Source organism: Sinocyclocheilus grahami, unplaced genomic scaffold (assembly GCF_001515645.1).
Source record: "Sinocyclocheilus grahami isolate Dianchi unplaced genomic scaffold, SAMN03320097.WGS_v1.1 scaffold1740.1, whole genome shotgun sequence".
NCBI lineage: Eukaryota > Metazoa > Chordata > Actinopteri > Cypriniformes > Cyprinidae > Sinocyclocheilus > Sinocyclocheilus grahami.
The window spans coordinates 60,758-78,912 of NW_015506919.1; the positions used below are offsets into that span (position 1 = coordinate 60,758).

General features: G+C 40.6%; 1 protein-coding gene across 2 annotated transcripts in view; it reads left to right on the forward strand.

Annotated features, from left to right (window-relative positions):
- Positions 1-18,155, forward strand: part of LOC107572373 (excitatory amino acid transporter 2-like) — a 66,080-nt gene that overhangs the window by 38,348 nt on the left and 9,577 nt on the right. For both annotated transcript variants that reach the window (XM_016258808.1, XM_016258810.1), the window contains exons 2-8: positions 4,597-4,736; positions 5,377-5,529; positions 7,092-7,342; positions 8,308-8,452; positions 8,550-8,676; positions 8,771-9,004; positions 11,060-11,254. In XM_016258808.1, the coding sequence (XP_016114294.1) occupies positions 4,607-4,736; positions 5,377-5,529; positions 7,092-7,342; positions 8,308-8,452; positions 8,550-8,676; positions 8,771-9,004; positions 11,060-11,254 (1,235 nt within the window). In that variant the 5' untranslated portion in view covers positions 4,597-4,606. The remainder of the gene's footprint in view (positions 1-4,596; positions 4,737-5,376; positions 5,530-7,091; positions 7,343-8,307; positions 8,453-8,549; positions 8,677-8,770; positions 9,005-11,059; positions 11,255-18,155) is intronic.

Here is an 18,155-nt window from a genome sequence, read left to right on the forward strand (position 1 = left end):
GCGTGCGTGCTCCTCGCCCAAACACAAAACGCAGAGATTGTGTGTGTCATCAGGTGTCAAATAGCGACGACACGGATGCACACACCCTCGAAACACTCTGCTAGTCTGCTAGTGCATAATAGATAGTAGATCGCTCTTACCACGTTAAAATGCACGCTTCAAACAAAACAGTCAGTGAAGACGAAAAGACGAAGGACATGTTCTCCCGGCGCCTATTTAAACTATAGTTGCACCAGTAGTGATGTCATGGGCTGTCGCCGGCCAACGTGTCAGGTCAGACACAGGTCATGACGAGGCATTCCCCCCATAGTGACCCCTAGAGGACGCAGTTCGAAGTTCCCTTGAAAGGGAACCCTGTGAATCATCCTCTTTTATAGTCCATAGTTCAGCATAATGCATTTTTTTTTAAATGAGGTTCAGTGAGTTCTTAGCTTGACTTAGTCTGTCTTATTATTCCACACCAGAAAGCATTATCTGTATTGTACCTGGAATAGAAAAGGGCCTTCCCAAGCTGTTGGAAAAAAAACACAATTCCCTAAAATGTCTTTGTGTTGTATTGTATTGTGTAAGAATTTGTCCTCACAGAAATGACAGTAATAACCCATTAAACAGAACAGGATTCATATATCAGTTAACAACACACTGAACTTAGTAAAAGTGCTGTTAATTTAATATTTGGATGACAAATTTTCACTTATACTTCAAAAATAACAAAACTTCATGATCTCCATCTGTGTTCCTTGAAGCTGACGAGGAGATCTTCCCGTAGGGAAACCAGCATTGTCTCATTAAGACAAACACATGTGCCCATGCTGCCAGTTCCTTTCAACACACATCCAATTAAAAATGTGTAATTACGTAAGATCACACATGATGAGCCAACATGAACATCAGAGTTTTGTGTCTGTGAGAAGAAGCAGTGCTAATGCATTTGCAAGGTCTACATGCTTTTTCATGTTTGTACCATTTTTGGGACCAATTATGAGTTTGTTTGTTTGTTTATTCATTCATTTCAAAGTGTATTTGCTTAGATTTCGATATGTGGATTAAACAGGATTGTAAGAGATATGTAGAGCTCATTTGAAACTGCTGACATAAACTTGCATGTCCACTGACAAAACTCGCTTGATTTTGGATTTGAGAACCCTATTGAACGCAGCTCAGCTACCTGATCAGGAGAAAGGCCCTCGCCTTTATCCAGGTCTTTCAGCAGATCAGCCTGATACGCCTGGAGCACCGCCATAGTGTGCAACGAACCCACAGCCTGACCTGCTGCTGCATATGCCCTGGATCCTGGAGGGGCTTAGATGGCAAGGAGGGAGTATTAAGGGAGGATGTCTCGCCCGAAGAGAGATAGCAAGCCAGCGTCTCTTCTACAGGGGGCATCCTCTCATAGCCATTTTCATGCATTGCCTCGATGTTGGCATAACTCGTATGCTAGAATCGATAGATGCGAGAAGAAAACTGCCTCTTCCATTCCTTCTCGATTTCAGTATGCAAATCAGGAAGGAATGGAAGGCTCACCTGAGCTGGACTGGTCAGAAAGATAACGCTCATCGAGACAACCCGCGGTGCCACTCTCTTGGCCCGCTTCTACCGCAAGTCTAGCCTCGCCGTGGCGCAATCCATAACTTCCAACAGCTCACCATACGCAGGGAAGGAGGATTGGGAAGGCTCAGCTTCAGCCTCTTCGCCGTCCTCAGACATCTCCTGCTCTTCCTGGGCTAAACCCAGAAGAGCACTGGCCCCCGGATCATCCTCCAGCGGCTCTCTCTCGTCCGCAGCCAACGAGTGCGAGAAGGAAAGCCCCTCCCTAAACTCATCAGCCAGGTCCACCTGCGAACCCCATGAGCTCATTTTCCTCCGTGCCTCAGCAGCGGCAGGTCCTGAACCGTGGGAAGCAGATGGCTGCCCCTCTTTCCTCAAAAAAAAGAGACAAACGAGAGCGGAGCTTTTTCATCGAAAAATGCTCACAATGCACGTAAATCGCCCCCTCAAGGACGTTGCGTGCGTGCTCCACGCCCAAACACAAAACGCAGAGATTGTGTGTGTCATCAGGTGTCAAATAGCGACGACACGGATGCACACACCCTCGAAACACTCTGCTAGTGCTCGCCATAATAATAGATAGTAGATCGCTCTTACCACGTTAAAATGCACGCTTCAAACAAAACAGTCAGTGAAGACGAAGAAGAGAATGACATGTTCTCCCGGCGCCTATTTAAACTATAGTTGCACCAGTAGTGATGTCATGGGCTGTCGCCGGCCAACGTGTCAGGTCAGACACAGGTCATGACGAGGCATTCCCCCCATAGTGACCCCTAGAGGACGCAGTTCGAAGTTCCCTTGAAAGGGAACCCTGTGAATCATCCTCTTTTATAGTCCATAGTTTGCACCAGTAGTGATGTCATGGGCTGTCGCCGGCCAACGTGTCAGGTCAGACACAGGTCACGACGAGGCATTCCCCCCATAGTGACCCCTAGAGGACGCAGTTCGAAGTTCCCTTGAAAGGGAACCCTGTGAATCATCCTCTTTTATAGTCCATAGTTCAGCATAATGCATTTTTTTTTAAATGAGGTTCAGTGAGTTCTTAGCTTGACTTAGTCTGTCTTATTATTCCACACCAGAAAGCATTATCTGTATTGTACCTGGAATAGAAAAGGGCCTTCCCAAGCTGTTGGAAAAAAAACACAATTCCCTAAAATGTCTTTGTGTTGTATTGTATTGTGTAAGAATTTGTCCTCACAGAAATGACAGTAATAACCCATTAAACAGAACAGGATTCATATATCAGTTAACAACACACTGAACTTAGTAAAAGTGCTGTTAATTTAATATTTGGATGACAAATTTTCACTTATACTTCAAAAATAACAAAACTTCATGATCTCCATCTGTGTTCCTTGAAGCTGACGAGGAGATCTTCCCGTAGGGAAACCAGCATTGTCTCATTAAGACAAACACATGTGCCCATGCTGCCAGTTCCTTTCAACACGCATCCAATTAAAAATGTGTAATTACGTAAGATCACACATGATGAGCCAACATGAACATCAGAGTTTTGTGTCTGTGAGAAGAAGCAGTGCTAATGCATTTGCAAGGTCTACATGCTTTTTCATGTTTGTACCATTTTTGGGACCAATTATGAGTTTGTTTGTTTGTTTATTCATTCATTTCAAAGTGTATTTGCTTAGATTTCGATATGTGGATTAAACAGGATTGTAAGAGATATGTAGAGCTCATTTGAAACTGCTGACATAAACTTGCATGTCCACTGACAAAACTCGCTTGATTTTGGATTTGAGAACCCTATTGAAGTACATTAAACCTTATAGCAACAGTGTTTAGCTACAGTAGTAATAATATAAGTGTATTATGGAGAAAAAAATGTTTTTTGTACGACTGTTTTTGTTTTTTGCATTGACTGATTACACAAAATCAACGCTCATAAACATCCAATTAAAAATGTGTAATTACGTAAGATCACACATGATGAGCCAACATGAACATCAGAGTTTTGTGTCTGTGAGAAGAAGCAGTGCTAATGCGTACACTATTGAAGTACATTAAACCTTATAGCAACAGTGTTTAGCTACAGTAGTAATAATATAAGTGTATTATGGAGAAAAAAATGTTTTTTGTACGACTGTTTTTGTTTTTTGCATTGACTGATTACACAAAATCAACGCTCATAAGAAGCTACGTCGTAGTCTCCTTATGAGCGAACACGTGGTGCTATTGTTTCAGCTTTTTCTTTCTTCAGTGTACAGTTTTTCTCCGACACAAAGTGGAATAAATCCCCTTTTGCGTGCGATCTATGGCTTTTAGAAAGTCTCTTTGTATGCGGTTTATCATCTGGGATGATTTGTGAGGATTAAAGACCTTGTTCGCTTCTTCATCAGTGTGGATGTCCTCGTAGGCATTGATTCCTCTGTCTGTCCGCTTGGCAGTAGTCAGAGAATGTGTCAGACTGGGTGATTTAAACTATAAATCACAGTTACATCATTCTGTTCAAGTGAACCCCGGTGGTAATCGAAGGGGTAATTCATACAGTAATGTCTGTTCAGGAAACCACTTTTCCAGTACGAAATCCATTCTCTTCTGGAAAGGGCAATAGAAGAGGTTTCCCTCATCAGAGAGAGTGCAGTTTTTAAATTTTCTTGTGCCCAAAAACGATGACAGTATGCGTCCTATTCTGGACCTAAGATATTTGAGTTTAAAATATTGATAAAATGTCCTTTCAGAAAGCTAATGCAGAAGTATATAATGTCGCAAATAAATCAGGGGGATTGGTTTGGTGTGACAGATATGAAGGCTGCAGATCTTCATATTTAGATTGTGCTGAAGCACAAGCCATTTCTCAGGTTGACTTTTGGGAGCAAAGCCTATCAGTTTTGCATCCTTCTGTTCTGACTGACTCTCACACCTTTATGAAATGCACAGATCCGCATTTTGAACTTGCGGATGCCTCGAATGATTGGTTGGTGCTAGCACACACTGAGAGTCTTGCTAAACAACATTGAGACATTGTCACACTGATCACATGTTCAGGCCATGAATTCGCTTATTTACTCTTTTGTATGTTTCTCTGTGCAGTTCTGGAAACATGCCGAAGCACGTGGAGGTAAGGATGCATGAAAGCCACCTGGAACCCATTGAGGCGAAGCCGAACTCCAAATGGGGCACAATATGCCAGAAGATGCGCAAGAACCTGCTGCTCACGCTGACTGTGATGGGTGAGTGTTCTTCAGCAATCCACAGTGAGAAAACGGAAGAGTAGGCGGAGAAAAGGACACAGCATACATAGCATGGTCTGATGCTGCAAAGCAGAGCTACTACTGAATAACTGGTATCTGGACAGTAAAGGCTCAGAAGAGAGCAGGTGACAGTACATATTTTATATTTATTTTTTCGTACCAATTAATAAATGGTGAAGAAGTTATCTTTATATTGCATTGTTGAAGTAATAGGTGAATATATTCCTTTGGAGTCTTTGGAGGGTGTGGATAGCAGTTAGTATCTCTGTGAAGACATCCTGAATGGGCTGAGAGTGATGCATGTGTGATTATGTGTTTGTTTCAGGATATAAAATACAAGATTGTTTTTAGGATTCTAAACTCAGAAAGTAAAGTGCCTCAGCAGGGGTGCGTTAGTGCTTTAGAGACTGTTAGGTAGGTGGTGGCTGGGACAAACGCTGTGATAGTAGGGCTGAAGAGTGCACTGTGCCCAGGGATGGAATGCCTCTGTTCCAGCGCCTTCACTTGACACAGATATGGTTCCACAACACAATATCTGATTTATTTGTTTTGGAATCACATGTGGCCACATATTTGTATATACATTTAAAGTATGTTCAGGAATATTTTCCTTTCATAGGTGTGATTTTGGGAGCTGTTTCTGGTATGCTGCTGCGTGTGGCTTCTCCAATCGATGACAACATTGTCATGGTAATTGCCTTCCCTGGAGATATTCTAATGAGGATGCTAAAAATGCTCATCCTTCCCTTAATCATCTCCAGCTTAATCACAGGTAACACAAACCTCATCTTTTAATAAGCTGTGAACTATATGATTGGAAATGTTAAATACATTGGCGAAACCACAAACAACTAATTCAGCTGAGAGTAATGCTTGGGTGTGTTATTATTATACTAACAAACAGAGTGGAAAACAGTGAGAGAGAAAGAGGCGTAATCGTTTAACCTTAGGCCTTTTCAAAATGTGCTTATGCCTTTAATTTAGTCAAAAATCTTCTGATGTAGAGTGATGTGAGAATAACTGTGTTCATTCTTTTTAATGTTTGATGTTCTGACAGATTATGGTTGCTGTTGCTTCTGCTTTATAGTTCTTTACTGTATTTAAAATGGTCTATTTTGGGGATCAAAAACTGTAAAAAAACTGTCATTTAATTTCTGCGCACTCATTTAATTTAATTTAATACACTAATACTTGGAGAAAGGTCTTTTCAGTAATTAGGTTTTGTGTCAAGAAAGGCCGATGGTTGTGCCTTATACTGGGAGAGACAAAGAGAGAGAGTTTGCTGTGATGGTAGGGTTAGGGTTAAGGGACAGAATATACAGTTTGTACAGTATAAAAAACATTACACCTATGAAGAGGTAAGGGACAGTGAGTTATAAAGGACAATGAATATGAATGCAATTAATATTCAATAAAGTTTGGTTTAAAGCACTTAATTAATGACATTTTCCCATTTTCTGTGACCTAATCTAAGTGAGAACTACTCACTCCTTATTACCAGTTAACAATTAATTTACTTTGAGATAATTAAACAACAATAATTGTGTTAATTACAGTGATAATGAATGAAGAACACACTGTTTTGTATAGAGTCTATTAATGTATTAACTATAGTTTGTAAACTATGAATGAACTATAAACTAATAGTTTGTTAATGGTTTGTAAGTACTTTTTTAGTGTACACTTATTATAAAGTGTTGCCGGAGGAGGTTTACCTTATTTCTCCACACTGACTTTGGCAGTACTAGTGCAGGATATCTTTTATAATCATGCATGCGGCAGCTTCTGTGTATTGCAGTCAGAGGTGCTGTCAAGTCAATGTCATGAGCACAAGACAGCAAAGTACAAAACCTGGATCATCATCAACAAAGTACAAAACTACATATTGTATCATATGTTGTCTCTATTGCTGTATATTCTCAGTCTAGTCAGATCTGCTAATCCCATCAAGCCACAAACATCTACCAAGCAAGCACAGAATGTATCAGCATGTCTGCTGTGTAGAAGTAACCGCAAACTAAAATTGTATCTCATGCCAATTCACTGAAATTTAACACAAAACATTAAAAAAAAAAGTGTTGAATCTATTTGAGATTCATTTCGGTTTTGGATGGCAAGGGGCATACTATCATTCTTGCTGTTTAAATCATGCATTATGATTATATACTGTAGTAATATCATATAGACACAATTCAGTGTTCACAGCAATCTGACTGAGCTAGATTGGCAAAAACTGTATATCAAAATACGTAATGACACTGAACAAACAACATTTGAGTTGTGAATATGACAGAATGATCATGTAAAACCATATGGCACTTTTCCCTAACTGAGGTCTTTCCGGTCTGGATGCAAAGTCAAGTGGTCGTCTGGGTTCGAGAGCCATGATTTATTACATGACCACTACTATCATTGCTGCTGTGCTGGGGGTCATCCTGGTGCTCCTCATCCACCCCGGAAATCCCAAACTCAAGGAGAATCTAGGAGAAGGAGCTGAGAATGATGAGGTTTCCAGTCTTGATGCCTTTTTTGACCTTATCAGAAACCTCTTCCCTGAGAATTTGGTTCAGGCTTGCTTCCAGCAGGTAAGACAGGACGCATGTGCAAACCTGTATGTGCTTCCATAGGGAACTTTTAGACTCACTTTATATCAGGAGTTTTCAACTACAAATTGATACAGTATACATATTGTGTAAATACATAATAATTTCTGTTCTTTTTATATTAACAATTTTTTGCTGTTTAACATGTTAAAAATCATTAAGATAGCATCCTTTTTCCCTCAAGAAGCTGTGATAATGTTCTGTCCACATGTCTTTTGGTTAGCATTACAGTGTTTGGTAATTAAAGGAATAGTTCACCCAAAAATGAGAATATGCTGAAAAATGTGCTCACCCTCAGGCCATTAAAGATGTAGATGAGTTTGTTTCTTTATCAGGACAGATTTGGAGAAATTTAGTATTACTGAATCAGCAGAGAATGACTGACAAACAGAAACATCACCAAACACACTATAAAAAACACAGCTAAATGTGACATTATAATGGGTTTAGGTGGATATTATTACAAATTTACTTAAATTGAAAGATTTGATCAGTCAATTAATTTAGGCCTGGCTTACAATTATACTGTTCTGTTGAATGGGTACGTAATTGCTCATTTCATGATTTCACTGTTATCGTAGTACTTATAGTAGAAAGATGCCTTTACATGTATTTAAAATATGAAATATTCAAAATATGACTTGTTTACACATTCTTTTGGTGATTCAATGTGAAATTATATTTATGATACAATTTAGGTTGGGTTACCATTAATAGTGGAATTAATTACAGAATTCTGTGCAATTAATGAATCATTCCTAATCAGTCAATCAACAGTCCTAGTAATTGTAAAGTTGTACTTACATTTAAAGTAAATGCATGAAATTATAGATATATTAAATGTTTAATTTAATAATGTGCATTGCAGTTAAAGACATCTGATATAAAGTGGGAGTTGAACAATAAATTGGTGTAATAAATTAGTCAGGTGATGTTGAAATTCACAGATCCAGACCGTCGTGAAGAAAGTAGAAGTTCAGCCTGATTTCGATGACACCAACAGCACCGACCATCTGTCAAATGCCACCAGACCACCCCCTATTTTCAAAGACAAGAAATCTCTCCAGTTCAAGAGTGGAATGAATGTGCTGGGTAGGGCGACCATACTCTCAGATATCTATAATTCCTTATAATAACTCCTTCCCTTTTCATTCATTGATTGATTGATTATCTTTGTCTTTCATTCCAGGTCTAATTGGATTCTTCATTGCCTTTGGTATTTGTATGGGCAAGATGGGAGAGAAAGCTAGGCTCATGATTGACTTCTTCAGCATACTCAATGAGATTGTGATGAAGCTAGTTATCATGATCATGTGGTCAGTTGTACTTTTTATGTCCTCTAGCTAAGTACAAAGTCCAGTAATGATACGTTTTATACCGATGGACTCACATTATGGACTGACTCTATAGGTACTCTCCCTTTGGCATCGCCTGCTTGATCTGTGGAAAGATCATCTCTATCAAAGATCTGGAGGTGGTGGCCAGGCAGCTGGGGATGTACATGGTGACAGTTATTATTGGTCTGATCATCCATGGTGCCATATTCCTGCCATGCATCTACTTTGCAATTGTACGGAAAAACCCCTTCTCGTTCTTCATGGGTATCTTCCAGGCCTGGATCACAGCTCTGGGCACAGCCTCTAGGTATGAAATTACACTACATGACCTTTGCATAAATTATATATTAATTATTTTTAGCCATACATTTGTAAATGTTATTAAAATATTAATGTTATTATATGGCCTGATGGATTTTTTTTATTTATGTAACGCTTTTCACTATACACATACTATGTATCACTTTGTGTGTAGCATACTCCAGCCCCAATCAAATATAGCGACACATCAATAACATCATATCTCATTGGTTCTTGTGTCATGTCATCATGACATTAAGTCACGTGACACATAAGAAGCAGTCTGGTTTGGTGTTATTGACCTGTCACCATATTTGATTTAGACTCTGCTCACCCCCCCTTTATAATAATCTCATTTTGTTGCTTTGCAGCCAATGAAGATGGACACAGTTTTTGTCTTATCCAGCTGTATTTACTCAGTGTAACGTATGGTATCCAAGTGAAAGATATAACACCAACATGTCAGAGAGAAAAAACAGAATCACTGAGTTGGAAAAAGGATCAGCCCCTTGTGTCAGTATTTTGTTGAAGTACCTTTTGCTTTAATTGCAGCTTTTAGTCTGTTGGGATTTGTCTCTGTCTCGACTAACTTTGCACTAACTTTGACTTTGCAATATTTGCTCACTGTTCTTTGCAGAACTGCTTAAGTTCAGTTCAAATTTGTTTCAAAAGTTTCAAATTTGATGGAGAGCGTTTGTGGACTGCAGTCTTCAGTTCGTTCCTCAGATTTTCAATGGGGTTTGAGTCTGGGCTCTGACGAGGCCATGCAAGGACATTTAGCTTTTTCTCCTTCAACCACTGTGTGTCAGTTATGCTGTGTGCTTTGGCTCATTGTCATGTTGGAAGGTAAATCTTCTTCCCATTGACAGCTTTCTGGCAGAGGGCAGCAGATTTTCCTCAAGAATTTGACGGTATTTTTCCCCATCCATTTTTCCTTCTATCCTGACAAATGCTCCTGTCCCTGCTGCAGAGAAACACCCATAACAGGATATCACCACCTCCATGCTTTACTTGAGGATTGCTGTTATTTGGATGGTGATCTGTGTTGGATTTCTGCCAGACGTATCAATTGGTGTTGAGGCCAGATAATTAAATTTTAGTCTCATCTGCCTCAGAAGGTGCATTTTGGCAAAGCTCAGTTGTGACTGCATGTGGCCTTTCTTGAAGAGCGTCTTTTTTCTTGAAACCCTCCTATACAAGCCACATTTGTGGAGAATTTGTGTTATTGTTGTCACATGCTCACAATGACCACTCTTTGGCATAAACTCCTGCAGCTGCTTCAGAGTTGCTGTCGGTCTCTTGGTCGCCTCTCTGATCAGTTTCCTCCGGCTCTTTCATCAGTTTGGAGCGACGTCCTGATCCAGGGATGGTCCGTATTGTACCAAATACCTTCCACTTCTTAATAATAGACTTCACTGTGCTTCTAGGCATTGATAAAGACTTTGAAATAATTTTTTTTGTATCCATCTTCTGACTTGTGCCTGTCCACAACTTTATCTCGGAGATCTTTTGACAGTTCCTTGCGGCTGATTGTTTGCTTCAGTTGCACTACCAAGGACTGAAATGCTCCAGTAAAAACTCTTTTCATGCTGAGCTGATCAAAATGAGCACAGCCGAGCACAGCCGATCACAAATGAAAGTCAAATGGCTTTGTGTGCCATTGAGAAGGTGATCAGCTCCACCTGATTGTGTTTACAAGTCATTTTTAGCAGCGGGGTGATCCTTTTTCCAACTCACTGATTCTGCTTTGTTTTTCTGACATGTTGGTGTTTTATATTTCACTTGGATGTTATAAGTTACACTGAGTAAATACAGCTGGATAAAACAAAAACTGTGTTTGTCTTCATTTCAGGCTGTAAAGCAACAAAATGTGATTATTTTAAAGGGGGGGTGATTCTTTTCTATACCCACTGTATATACCAATGAAATAAAGTTTATAAATTACTATTATAAATAAATATATGTACAAAACAAATACTAAAACTGCTAATTATTACAACATAACCACAAGCATAATTTATTATCTGAGTAAGAATTATATGTTTTCCTTTTCTTCTTCTAGTGCTGGCACTCTGCCCGTAACGTTCCGTTGTCTTGAGGAAAACCTTGGTATTGACAAGAGAGTTACACGTTTTGTGCTGCCTGTTGGAGCAACAATTAACATGGACGGAACAGCCCTCTATGAGGCTGTAGCTGCCATTTTCATTGCCCAGATGAACGGAATTGATTTAGATCCCGGTCAAATCGTCACTGTCAGGTAAGACAGAATAGGCTACTTTTCAAAAATATATATTATGAACTAACATCCACCTAATTAATTAATGTGCTGGGCACCAACTAAATGTTACAGAGAGGTGGAGCCAAGCATAAATCATATATTAAGCATATTTGCCTGTTTTTTGTAGGTAATTATGATCAACCATATACATTTTTTTTAATTACAACTATAACTTTCCTATTACCTTCTAATAAGTGGGCTTAATAATTCAGAAACTAAATTATCCATCATATGTAATCAAAAAAAATTAAATGTTTTCATTAGCTGTCATTTATTTCCCATCCGCCAGCAGTGGCATAGCACCAATTATTGCTTTTTTGAATAAAGCAATAAACAAGTTCATAAAATCTAGCCCACTATCAAAACAATACACATTTTGACTGCTGACACATTAAATAGGTGTATAACTTGGCACAGATTCTATATGCTGTCAACATTTCTTCAAACCTGCTCCTGAAGCAGCTAGTCAAGGTCTTCAGACTCACTAAAACTTCCAGGCCAGTGTGTTGGAGCTAAACTCTGCATAACATTGACCCTTCAGGAGCAGGATTGGACACCCCTGTGCTACAGTTAAAGAGCTTTTCTAAGTAAATGAAACAACCGGTGGTTATAATGTTGCAGGAACTGTAAAAATGGTATTCTTACCACCACTTGTGAGCAATGCGAGCAATTCACATCAATGAATTCTACCAAAGTTTCATATTTCTTGTAATGATTTTTATGTCAGTTGAAAATGTATCATCAGAAGTTTATCTGGGATGCCTAATGCCAAGTTCACACTACAGGATTTTAACCCTGATTTAAGCCCGATTTGCAAGTCAACGAACTTGCCGACAGGTCGGGCTGTGATCAGGGGCAAATCAGCGTTCGGTGATCAGTGCTCGGCAATCTTTATGTGTGAACTAACTACTAAACGACGCATCAAAGAGGCTCGCTGACGCCTTGCCGACACCAAACAAATGTCTAGCATGCTAAATATCTGGACCTGACGACTGACTCAACATCCTGTGGTGTCAGGTGTCACGACGAGCTACAGCCAATCAGAGAGCAAGGCATGGGTTGAGGTCACCAGAGGAAAACAGCAGCAGCAACATGGCTTTAAGAAAAGAGTGGACACAAGAAATGGAGCGGAATTTTTCAGAACAGATCATTGCGCAAACAGCTTGCAGCGCTAATTTCTTCCCGAGATCCATTTTCAAATGAACAACTCCTGATGTTTCACGTGTTGTTTCATGTCATTCCCGTGTGTTCCCCAAATGTGGTTTGGGGACCGGATAGAGTTGTTGTGTAACAGAGTTCTTGTCAGATCGTGTAGTGTGTGACCCCCTGTTGCGGATCGTTTATGAAGTGTCATGTAGTCTGAACAGCACAGTGACATGCCGATGTTTAAAGTCGTGTAGTGTGAACTAGGCTTAAAGTTTCCTTTCATAGGGTCAATGAGTGCGGCATCAGTAGCTGAAGCTACGGGAACACCTTCCAGGTGTGATGATTGTCTGAAGCCTGTATAGAATCACGTCAATTCTGTGGCTGGTGGCACTAACACTGCCCGCGGAGACATTGTGTCACTGATGCCTCAAAAGGACATGCTCGTGCCACTCTTTTTCTGGGTTTTATCTGCCCATGCTTTATTTGCTTTGAATCACTGGTTTCATCCAAAGACTATAGAAATACAAAGACAGTTCACTCCTGTACTTATGAATGGGAGAAACTACAACGTACAATATTCTAAATGAAAGGAGTCAATCGCTGATTGGTAAAATCATTGTGTCACTGCAGCGGCCGTTAAAAGCTCTGGTTTCCATAGAAACCTGAGGCTAGACCAGCCAATGACCAGCCAACTCACCACACACCAGCTACAGGTGGAGAGGAGAGAGAGACTGATAGAGCCATTTCAGTGGATGGGGATGATTAGGAGGCCATGATTGACAAGGGCCAGTGGAGGGAATTTGGTCAGGACATCAGTGAAAAAACCTGTACTCTTTACGAGAAGTGCCATGGGATTTTTAGTGAACACAATGAGTCATGACCTCTGTTTAATGTGGTGCTTTTTTCACAGTAGTGTCCCCGGCACTATACTGGGGCATTAGGACCCAAACAGACCACAGGGCAAGCACCCCCTGCTGGCCTCACTAACACCTGTTCCTGCAGAATGTTAATGCGTCAACACTAACTGCATTGAATTAATGTTAAAATGTGATGTTGGTTCAACATCACTTTTGCACCCACAATTAATATTGAAACTATGGTGATATTTCAACAAAAATCTATGAAAATGTCATTGAATCAATGTTATGAAGAGCTGTTTCAACATCACTCAGTTAATGTTGAAGCAATGTTGAATTTTCATTTAAAAAACAAAAAAACAAACACTATGATGTTGTTTCTACATCACGGTTGTTTAATCGATATTAAAATAAAATGTGAAAAAAAACATTGGTAATATTGTCGGATCAATATTATAATGTGATGTCGATACTAAACCACTTTTGTCGAAACACTGAAAACAAACATAAAACAACTGAAATTTCAACATAAAACAATGTTGCCATCTTATGTGCCAAGTTAATGATGAAACAACATTAATATTTCAACTACACAATGGAACATCGACTAATTCCTGACCATTCATTTCAAAGTCACTTTATTTTATGTTATTTTTTAAAACAGTTTAACATAATCAATGACAAAAAGATACAGAAGATCAGTCTTTAAAAATAAAAGTGAGAGAAAAATGACAAAATCACAAAAGCTCTACAAACTTTAAAATAATTTGTTTCAGGAGTTTGATGTCAGACTACAAGTGATACAGTGATTCAAGTTTTAAAAAGCTGCCTTGTGTCAGACTGCTGCCTCTTTTCCTTTGGGCTCTCTGAAATCTGAAAAAGATAGCATGAAGTCACCCAAGAGCAAGTCACTTCAGCTGTCATAAATACAGTAACATTCAGGAATGTTAATCTGTTAAACACAATATGAATCACTTTTAAATTGCTCAACACAAAAACATTCTTTTGTTTGAGCATCTTTAAAATATATTCATTTAATCTATATCAAATCTATTAACACTTCAATATCAATACGGTTTCTACAATAACCATTTGTAAATAGAAGCACAATGTCAGAGGTGTCCAATCTTTTCAGCTAAATTTATCTCCAGTCCTAATTAAACACAACTAAAACAGCTAATTAAGGTCTTTAGGATCACTAAAAACTTTCAGGCAGGTGTGTTGGATATGTAAACTCTGCATGAAGGTAACCAACTCTGAGTTATGGCCATTATTTACAGGAAAAAGTATGGGATGTGAACATTAGTCTATAAGTAAAATAATAGGCTGCAGATTCTACTTATGTAGGCTTAATCTACATAAATATCACAAACTATTCTTGTCTGTCACTTTCTCAAAAACACAAGATGTAGCTTTTTGTGATTGTGTACAGACTAAACTGAATTGGGATCAGTTACATTCATCACGTTTAATACTGATTGAGGAAAATTAATGATTACCCTACAAAGCAGTAAATCTGCCATTACTTCTACTAAAGGAAAGAACAGAAGGTGCTCTGCAAGCATTGATCAAGACATGGGCTATGTATAAAGTGTGACAGAATGCTGATGTTCATGTCACTTGCCAAATAATAAAGTAGAAGCAACATTATTTAAAATTTTACCAGAGATGTTGTGTGAAATATGTCACATGATGATCCAACATTTTTGAAATATTGAAATGACAACCTCAACCAAGATGATGGTTTGGATGAAAATTCAACATTGTATCAATGTCTCCTTGCTATCTGTGATATTATTTAAAAATGAAAGTGCTTCACTGAGGCTCATTTTCTTTTCGAGGAAAGAAGGGCAATTGACTATCCAATTCTTATGCAATTTTTGAGGCACTGCATGAGCTATAGTTTTGAGAATCTGATGCTGAGCTCAAGGCTATGAAGAGTTAGTCTCTTGCCCTTCCCAGACTGTGTGTGGTGTATTTTCTGAGGGGTGCAAACACATGGGGAGTTCTGGAACTCTGAGAGCTCACAATGCAATCTCTTTCAACTTGTATGTGCCTCTGTTTACTATTGCTATTTTTCACTTTTGGCTATCACGATTTGTCACTTTGGGCTACCAAATATCCAAGTCACACAATCAGTTGCTTCATGACTGATTTTGCATTGTAAGTTCCTGTATTGGCCAGGTACTCATTCTTTGTTGGAGAAAAGAGCCGTAGGGCTCTTCCCAGAAAGAATCCCTTAATTTACAGTCTGTATTTTCTGGTGCTGAAAAGGGATAACTGATTGTGGCCAATCCTGTACTTGCATCTACTGGACTTCACACTCAGGATGTGCAATTGCATAATGTTGACTATAGATTTTGTAGGTCTGTGTCATGCACCGTTGGGTTTCATTGCAGTAGTTATACCATTGAATATAATCCACGTGAGGCTGGTTTAATGGTGGAACAGCAAGGGAGTCCGTCCCTTTTGGCGTACACACTGCAGACTCAGATTTATGTGCATATGCTATTTTACTGTTCGACTGTTATCGTGGAAGCATCCCCAGTTATTGACTTACAGAGGCAGAAATAGTCACCTTAAAATGATCACAACTGATACCTCATTATTGGCGTTGGGATAGGTTTGCAAAGGGTGTCTGGCATGTGGAGTTTGGAGGGGTGATCATATCATGTGGCACATAAATTGCCTGGAGATTATTATAGTCTGCTGGCTTAAGTCATTTTCTTTTGGGACTACCATGTGATCATTAAAACAGACAACATATTTGCATTCTTGCACTTAATTGGCACTTACCTTTGCAAGGGCTTCCTTCCTCCCACATCTCTGTAAACGCACACTGGTTTACTTTTGCCAGCAGACTCACTTTATGCTTGCAACTGTAAAACTGTAAAGTCTTGCACTGTATGCCAGTAGGCCTAGTCTTGCATGATTCTGGGCTTTCTTCCTCCCATGTCTTACTCGGGTCAGAGTGCTTTTCTGGCTTATGCTTTGCTTCATAGTTTCTAGACGCCCTAACGAGCCAGGAGGATACTAAGATGAAAGCCAAACCTGAGGGCATTGCACATTGTGGGTCAGTTGAACCAAGTAGTGGACCTTCTCTCGAGACAGATTGAGGCATGGAGAATGGAGTTTGCACCCTCAGACTGTGAATCTGATTTGGCAAAGGTTTGACAGGGCAGAGGTGGATGTGTTTGCTTCCAGAGAAACCCTTTGGTGCTCCTTTGGTTTGTCTCCATCATCAGCTTTGTGGATAGATGCTCTTGCACAACAGTCTGTATGTTTTCCTGCTGATATGCCTGCTTCCAACAGTGTTGATGAGAGTGTGCAATGCATCTTCGGTTGGTGGTTCCGTTTTGGCTGTTCCATATATTGTTATTGGGTCTTATGTCTCCCTTGGAGGAGCCTCCTTGGGAGATTCCGATCAGAGCAGATCTGCTTTTGAAAGCTCCACAACCTGAACCCCATCACAACCCTATGGCATAGCAAATGTTGACAAGCCGCAGTGTGTCAGACAGGTGCTACGCAAAGGTTGTAACCTTCCCAACACCCCAGCATAAATTCACTGACCTTGGCGCTCGAAGGGACCAAAAGGTGAGAACATCGCTGCTGGAGATAGCCATGCCGCTGTTCCTACCACAGAAAATAATTTCTTAAGAGAAGGAATTTCAATCTTCAATGAAAGCGATTGACGATTGCGTCAAGTCTTTACTATTTGTTATTATAGCTTGGCGGAAACGATGTGGAAGTGAGCCTTCCAGAGAAGGGCACTACGGAGACCACATCCTACCCGCAGGGAGGTATCATGTGGAGACACGGATATGGACTGACCCAGGCCTGGGGTAGTACTACATATGGAATGGGTCTCTGAGACAGGTCCTACCTAGGAGTAGGGAGGAATGGCTGCCAGCAGAGACTGACAGAATGGTCTGTCAAAGGGAAGAGATGGGTTCACAGAGAGGGAAACCTTACCGTGGAAGAATACACGTATGGGATCGCCCGAAGGGGATCAAGCCATATGGACACCTAGCCCAGTAAAGGGGCTGACCGGAGACATGGCAAGCTAACACGATACGGGGCCTGGCGTCAGACTGCTCTGCCCAGTCTGACTGCCGGAGGTGCTGGAGGATACTCAACCAGGGTTTGCCATCTGGGTAACTCTACTGGAGGAGGAAAAAGGTCCTCACATCCCCGAGTGAGGGGGAATGGCGCAGCAAGCATGACACCAGCTGGCTCTTCCCGCCACTTACCTGTTACCCAACACACGGGAAGAAACTGGCTCAACGCGAAGACTGTAAAATCTTGTGAAGGTGTTCGGTGTCACTCAGCCCACAGCTCTACAGATGTCTGCCAGAGAGGCACCGTACACCAGCGCATAGAAGGAGGCACCACTCCGTGTGGAGTGAGCCCTCACCCCCAGGGAGCACGGCTCACCTTGGGATTGGTACATCAGGGCGATAGCATCCACTACCCAGTGGGCCAACCTCTGTTTGGAGACGGCCTTCCCTTTCTGTTGAACTCTGTAGCAGACAGAGAGCTGCTCAGAGCTTCTGAAGCTCCGGGTGCTGTCCATGTATATGCGCAACGCTCTTACGGGACACAGCAAGGGCAGCGCTTGCAGGTTCATCACCTGACCGCGAAAAGGCGTGGTGGGAACCTTCCAGGCCAGGGTCTCAGGACCACGTGAGAGTAGGCTGGCCCGAACACAAGGTAATCTTTGCTCAGCGAAAATGCTTGGAGGTCCTCGACCCTCTTGATGGAAGTGAGTGCAGTCAGGCCACACACACTTTCAAGGTGGAGGGTGACAGCCTACTGTAACAAAGTTCATAGTCACGGGAAGAAGGAGGCGGGAACCGGCAAACATTTAAAGACTTTAA